This window comes from Eriocheir sinensis, chromosome 19 (assembly GCF_024679095.1).
Source record: "Eriocheir sinensis breed Jianghai 21 chromosome 19, ASM2467909v1, whole genome shotgun sequence".
NCBI classification, from domain to species: Eukaryota; Metazoa; Arthropoda; class Malacostraca; order Decapoda; family Varunidae; genus Eriocheir; species Eriocheir sinensis.
In genome coordinates this window covers 499961-507874 of record NC_066527.1, presented here as the reverse complement: position 1 = coordinate 507874, position 7914 = coordinate 499961, and the positions used below count along the sequence as shown (strand labels likewise).

The following is a 7914-nucleotide window of genomic DNA, read 5'->3' as shown; positions in this document are numbered from 1 at the left end:
TCTCTCTCTCTCTCTTAAAAAAATGACACCACTATCTAACCACCACAGCCGTATAATAAAACATTAACAAAGATGTGATAAACAATAAATGATGAACAATAGATAATGATAAATAAACAACAAAAATATTAGGCTTGTACCAGTCCTCTCGTTTCCCCCCAGTGTGACAGACGATATGGCGCGCTTGTGAACATATTTTTATTATTTTGTGTATTGTGAGGCGATGGCGTCCCCTGCAGCCGCCATGAAGACAGGTGAGTGTCCTTTAGGTCTTCTGTAATTATGGAGAGGTGACAGGTAGCAGGATCAATGGTAATTAGAGAAGAAAACTTGCCAAACGATACACCAAAACATCATGACAGTTGTAACCTTAGTCTGTCCCCTCAACTACTGACCCAGGCCCTCGACGACCAGGTAAAGGTAAAAACTGGGGCATAAGGCATAGCTGCGCGTGACCTCAGTGCTCATCTCCGTCACATTAGCCCCTGTGCCTGTGGCGGAAAAAAATAAAACGCGGGCCATAGGGCAGGTGTGACATCCGGGTTACCTTGGTTTGCCTCCCAATGGTACACATTTATTGGCCAGAATAAAGGGAGGATGGACAGCTGATGATGGTACTGGCTAATGTAATGTTCCGTGTAGTCCAATACTTTGCTGATAGTCTTAGCTACTGAAGAAATATATAAAATGTGTGGATATTAAAGCCCAATCATTTAGCTCAGTATGACATGATAAACGATCAAAATAAAACCGAAAACGTTTAAACATAAAACAAACTGAGATTAAAAATAAGCGCCGTACATACGTAGGCTGAGAAAAAAAAACTATCAAACCACACACACACACACACACAAAAAAAAAAAAAAAAAGGAAGGTTTCAATGTAAAACAGCTCAAACCATCACAGAACCAGGGTAAGAAAGAGTCAACACTCGATCATTTATTAGAAAAAAAAAATCGTATAGTCAGCCAAACACTGACCAAACCGTAACATCCCAGGCAAGAGATTGTTATTATCATGAGCGCATCTTTATTGCTGATAGATAATGGGTATTGATGGGCATTATACTGCCTTCATATCTATCACACAAACTAATCGGCTCTTGCACAACTCTCAACCTCTTAATGAAATCTGTCAATGATGATATCTGCAACACTGTATGGAGTCTGTATCAATGAATCTATTTGTTCAGTTATTTATCTTTTGCTACGGAGAGAGAGAGAGAGAGAGAGAGAGAGAGAGAGAGAGTCGTTCCTCAACACAGATAGATTAAAGCATTATTATTATTATTATTATTATTATTATTATTATTATTATTATTATTATTATTATTATTATTATTATTACTATTTGTTTCCTCCCATAGGTACTGAAGTCGGGGTTCCACTACCGCCACTGCTCTCCGGAAAGGTAAATGCCATATTCTTTGATGGTTTATGTTCTCCCTTGCCACCCCTTCTGTTTCTCTTCTTTCCCTGTGTCATCTTCCACCCGGCCATCAGATCTGTTGTTACCCTTATCTTACTCTGTTATGTTACCGTTGTTTTTCTGTTATTTTACCCCGTTATATTACTGTTATTTCATTGTTATTTTACTCCGTTGTGTTACTGTTGCCTTGACCATAATTCTGCTTACATACGAATATACGTTTTGAAACAACATATGAGACTAGCTCCCGTCACACACACACACACACACACACACACACACACACACACAGAGGAGCATGGCTGTCATCCGCCCTTGGCCAGGTGGCGCCTATAGGCCGTCGGGGCTAAGTGCCAAACTCCAAACAATGCGAGCGAGTTGATGCTTTTTTGTGCCTATACGCAGAAAGGGAACAAGGCCGCGGAGGGGAAGCCAAGCGTATGAAACTGACATACCACACCAGTGATTGTCAAGTGTTTTTACTGATAAGGTTTTGTTTATCTAAGTCTTAAGGCATCTATCTATTCTATGGGAAGATAGTGTTGCGAGCATGGGGATAGGATGGGACCACAAAGAAAGAAAAACAGACAGACGGACATTCCACACAGCAGCAGTGATTGTTAACCATTCCTACTGATCAGGTTTTGTTTTTCGAAGTCTAGAATCGTAAATCTATTCTACGGGAAGATGGCTTTGGGAGCATGAGGATAGAAAGAGACCCAAACGAAAGAAGGAAAGACGGAAAGAAAATAGAAATAAACCCATGGCCAATTTTTCAGTCAGTTTTTCTTCAGGCGGATCTAAAATGATAAATCTATTCTCTGGGTAGATGGTGTTGAGGGGATGGGGATAGAAAGAGACCGGAAAGAGAAAATGACAGAAAGAAAATATAAATAAACCTATGGCCTATTTTTCAGGCGGATCTAAAATGATAAATCTATTCTCTGGGAAGATGGTGTTGAGGGGATGGGGATAGAAAGAGACCGGAAAGAGAAAATGACAGAAAGAAAATATAAATAAACCCATGGCCGATTTTTCAGTCAGTTCTTCAGGCGGATCTAAAATGATAAATCTATTCTCTGGGAAGATAGTGTTGAGGGGATGGGGATAGAAAAAGACCGGAAAGAGAAAATGACAGAAAGAAAATATAAATAAACCCATGGCCGATTTTTCAGTCAGTTCTTCAGGCGGATCTAAAATGATAAATCTATTCTCTGGGAAGATAGTGTTGAGGGGATGGGGATAGAAAGAGACCGGAAAGAGAAAATGACAGAAAGAAAATATAAATAAACCCATGGCCTATTTTTCAATCAGTTCTTCAGGCGGATCTAAAATGATAAATCTATTCTCTGGGAAGATGGTGTTGAGGGGATGGGGATAGAAAGACCGGAAAGAGAAAATGACAGAAAGAAAATATAAATAAACCCATGGCCTATTTTTCAATCAGTTCTTCAGGCGGATCTAAAATGATAAATCTATTCTCTGGGAAGATAGTGTTGAGGGGATGGGGATAGAAAGAGACCGGAAAGAGAAAATGACAGAAAGAAAATATAAATAAACCCATGGCCTATTTTTCAGTCAGTTCTTCAGGCGAATGGTCTTTGATGAACACTTTAGGGTGGGTTATTATCCTCAAGTGATCTTAGTTCTCCGTAAGCATCGTCATCATTTTCCCCTCCCTTTATCTGTCCTCCAAAACCCTCACTTCCCTGCTTGTACCCATGGCCGCACCCTTCTCCTTGACCCTCACGCCCCCCCTCAAAAGATAAATAAATAAAATCCTGTACAATCTTTCGTATTCCCTCCTTTTAGCTGTCCTCCACGACCCTCACGCCTTCATGTCCCCTCCCTTCCCTGCTTGTACCCATGACCACACCCGTCTCCTTGACCCTCACGCGGCCTTCCAAAGCACCCTATCCTGTCTTGTCCGTCATATATCTTTGCCTGTCTTCCCTGACCTTCACTTCCCTTATTGTACCCATGACCACACCCTTCTCCTTGACACTCACGCGGCCTGCCAAAGCACCCTATTCTGTCCTGTCCTTCATATTCTCTCCCTTCTCCTTGACCTTTACTTCCAAACGTGTACCCATGACCACACCCTCCTCCTTGACACTCACGCGGCCTCCCAAAGTACTCTAACCTGTTCTGTTCTCTGTAAACCCCACCTGGAGGCTCCTTTCCTTCACTTGCTCTCCTTGACTCCTGGAACCACTATGAAGGACCACCTATTCTAGCTGCCCCCACCCTGACTATTCTTAATTATGCCTCCCCCCCCTATTTCCTATTTGATTTGTGATTGTTTTGTCCTCTGTAAACCCTACCTTGATCTTCCTTTCCTTTACTTGCTCTCCCTGCCCCAAAACCCATCTTTCGGCCACCTCTTTGGATTATTTTTAGAAGCGGTGGCGGTGGCCGAAGTGATAGCGTACTGGACCCACATTCGCCGCGTGATGGACGACGCGGGTTCGAATCCTCACGCTACCACTCGGATTTTTCGGTCACCGCCGAGTGGCTTAAAACTACCCACATGCTGTCCTGAAGACCACCCATCAACCCGGACTCTAGAGGAAGCCGTCCAAGCGAATCAAGTACGAGTTCCGGGGGGCAGCATGAGCCAATGCAAGATGGCGCCACTATAAACACTCGCCTGCGCCAGAACGGGCTGGGCCGACCATCAGGCCCCACCTGGAAGAAGCCTTGGGCCGACCATCAGGCCCCACCGGGATGATGCCTACCGGCGCAATAGGCAACAACGTAAAAAAAAAAAAAAAAAAAAAAAAAGCGAGTAGTGAGCTTTTTTTATATTATTGTTTCCTTTTTGTGTGCCCTTGAGCTGTCTCCTTTGTTATGAGAAAAAAACACCAAACCTGACCACCTATTCTAGCTATAACCTTTCTGACTCCTGATTCTCCCATCTCATCCTTTTTTAATTGATTTTTGAGTGTTTTGTCATCTGTAAACCCTAATCTTCCTTTCCTCTACTTGCTCTCCCTGACGGCCTGACCCCTACACACCACACCTGACCACCTATCCTAGCTATAACCTTCCCTGACTCATGATTCTCCCATCCCATCCTTTTTTTAATTGATTTGTGTCTGTTTTGTCCTCTGTAAACCCTACCCTTGGGCCTTCTTTTCCTCTACCTGCTCTCCCTGACCCCTACACACCATACCTGGCCACCTATTCTTTCTAAAGCCTCATAACTCCTTCTCTATTTTTATTATTCGATTAATGAGTGTTCTGTCCTCTGTATACCCTACCTTGAGTTCCCTTTCCTATACCTGCACTCCTTGATCCCTAGACTCACTATACCTGACCACATGTCCTTGCTAAACCCCTCCCTGAGTCCTTCTAATTACCCCTCTCCCCCTCCTTTTTATTTGATTCGTGATGTCTTTTTGTGACTCCCTCTTTCCCCCCGTTCAGGTACACGCGGCTGCTCCCAAGGCCTTCTGCTGCTGTGCTGACGTGTTGTGAGGTGATGGGAGTGACATGACGGCCTCAGAAAGGGAAGGAAGAAGGAAAGGAAGTATAGGAAATGAAAAGGGGACGGAAATGATAACTCTTGCATTAAAAAAGAAAGCAATATGGTTGGTAGGAAGGAAGGAAGGATGGGGAATGAAAAAAATGGCAGAAATAATGAATAACTCTTGCATCAGATAAAAAGAAAACAGTATATGGTTGGCTGGAAGGAAGTATGGAGAATGAAAAATAGGTAGAAATTAGTGAAAAAAACTTCCATTAACAAAAAAAAAAAAAAATGTTGATTGGAAAGAAGGAAGAATGGTGCATGAGAAGTGGGCAGAGAGAACAAATAACACGAATTATGCTTTAACTCTTAGCAATGTGTTTAAGATAAGAAAATCGTATTTATTTAACGTATTAGCAAGCACAGGTTAATTATAGAGTGGTGGGTGCGGTTTTTTTTTTGTCTGTCGCAAGCAGCCTTTTAATTAAACTGTGACATTTAAAAAGACACACAAAAAAAAAGTTATTCACGCCTCCCACTCTTCACACACACACACACACACACACACACACACACACACACACACACACACACACACACAGATTCGGGAAAGGTTCTTGATTCTGGCTGTGGGATCGTGAGTCCAGAGCGTGATCAGACCGTGGAAAATTACACACAGAAAACATTAGTGGCCGCGGGTGCCCTCAACACACACTCGTTACTCAGTGGTATCGTAAGTCAGTGGTCTCGAAAGTCAGTGGTCGTAAGTCAGTGGTCTCGTAAGTCAGCGGTCTCGTAAGTCGGCAGTCTCGTCAGTCAGCGGTCTCGTAAGTCAGCGGTCTTGTAAGTCAGCGGTCTCGCAAGTCAGTGGTCTCGTAAGTCAGCGGTCTTGCAAGTCGGCAGTCTCGTCAGTCAGCGGTCTCGTAAGTCAGCGGTCTCGTAAGTCAGCGGTCTCGTAAGTCAGCGGTCTCGTAAGTCAGCGGTCTCGTAAGTCAGCGGTCTCGTAAGTCAGCGGTCTCGTAAGTCAGTGGTCTCGTAAGTCAGCGGTCTCGTAAGTCTGCAGTCTCGTAAGTCAGCGGTCTCGTAAGTCAGCGGTCTCGTAAGTCAGTGGTCTCGTAAGTCAGTGGTCTCGTAAGTCAGCGGTCTTGTAAGTCGGCAGTCTCGTCAGTCAGCGGTCTCGTAAGTCAGCGGTCTTGTAAGTCGGCAGTCTCGTCAGTCAGCGGTCTCGTAAGTCAGCGGTCTTGTAAGTCAGCGGTCTCGTAAGTCAGCGGTCTCGTAAGTCAGCGGTCTCGTAAGTCTGCAGTCTCGTAAGTCAGCGGTCTCGTAAGTCAGCGGTTTCGTAAGTCAGTACTCTCGTAAGTCAGCGGTCTCTTGTCAGTCTTCAACCCGGACTTCCTGCACGGCGTCCGCTGCTGAGTCACGGCGGGTCACAGGGGACGCCACTTCGTACCCGTAATCGTACCCAAGAGTAATGTCCGCTGGAGTACCGTACCGAGGTCGTACCAAAAATAACGCCCCGAGTATCGTACTGCAACTGTACGGTGCCCAAATATGCGTCTGTTATCAGTGATGCTGCATGGTCTCTTATCATCTCTCTCTCTCTCTCTCTCTCTCTCTCTCTCTCTCTCTCTCTCTCTCTCTCTCTCTCTCTCTCTCTCTCTCTCTCTCTCTCTCTCTCTCTCTCAGAGGTATACAAAAGTTCCAGTCATTAACAGTCTCTCTCTCTCTCTCTCTCTCTCTCTCTCTCTCTCTCTCTCTCTCTCTCTCTCTGAAACGACTTGACATGAGAGAGAGAGAATTGATGGAGGGGAGGAAACTAGAGAAGGAGAGAAAGTTCCTCCTCTCTCTCTCTCTCTCTCTCTCTCTCTCTCTCTCTCTCTCTCTCTCTCCTTCATTCTTTCCTCCCTCCCTTCTTTCTTCCCGTCCTCCTCCTCCTCTTCTTTTTTCTTCTTCTTCGTCCTCTTCTCCATTTTTTTTTAATCTTTTCTATTTATATCACTTTAAATGTCTTCAGTACCTCCTCCTCCTTCTCTTCCTCTTCCTCCTCCTCCACCTCTTAATTTCCTCCTCTTCTCCCTCTTCCTCTTCTTCCGCCTTCTTCCCTCCCTGTCTTTCAAAGGCCAAAAAGGAGATCATTCGGGTTGTAATGCGTGTTTCTATAGTCTCATGGTACAGAGGAATGGTCAAACTACCACCAGGGTCATCAAACTACCCCTGGAAATGCCCACAACTACGAAAGCCTTGTAAATGTGCGTTTATGCGCCGTGGGTCTTACGAATGCGAGTCAGCTTCCGCCGCTTCTCCCATTAACTATTTCCAAAGGCGGGCTGTAGTGAGTGTAATGACCCTGGCGGTAGTTAGACCCTTCTTCTGTACCCTGAGCCTAAGAAAACACTCCTGAGAACACGATTAATCCCCTTATCCGCCTTTGGAAGTAGTTGATGTGAGAGGCGGAGGCGTCTCAGGATACCGACACGTGTCCAGCTCTCGGCCCTCGCTACAGAGAATCAGACAATATATAGAGTAATCTTAGCCTTTGTATGCAAGTTCCTTATTCTACATGTAAGTGTTAACCATCATCTGTACCTTGCCATACCTCGCAGGCTCTCTCTCTCCCTGATTTCGTCTATATGGTAACCTTAACTGGACACACACACACACACACACACACACACACACACACACACATTGCCCCGCCTGCTCCCTCCCTCACGGCACACTAATGCACAATCTACACAAGCACAAGGCCCAGCCACTCCCGAGGGTGATTTGATGGCCAGGGAGACAGGTGTGGCCAGGGACATAGGTAGGGGTGAGGGCCAAGGAGACAGGTGTGGCCAGGGGTACAGAAGGGGGGTGAGGTGAGGGTCAGGGAGACAGGTGTGGCCAAGGATACAGGTGTGGGTGTGGCCGGGGTACAGGTGTAAGACGGAGGTGGAGGTCGTGAGGGTACAAGTGATTGAAGAGCCGTGGAGATGACAGTCAGGGAAGGGAACGGAGGAGAAGGAAAGGGA

The 7914-nt window shown here is 45.3% G+C and overlaps 1 protein-coding gene across 1 annotated transcript in view; it reads left to right on the top strand.

Annotated features, from left to right (window-relative positions):
• The first annotated feature begins 223 nt into the window (after nt 1-223).
• LOC127000941 (uncharacterized) overlaps nt 224-7914 on the top strand; it is a 39069-nt gene continuing 31378 nt past the window's right edge. The window contains exon 1 of the mRNA XM_050865118.1: nt 224-254. Within this exon, the coding sequence (XP_050721075.1) occupies nt 224-254 (31 nt within the window). The remainder of the gene's footprint in view (nt 255-7914) is intronic.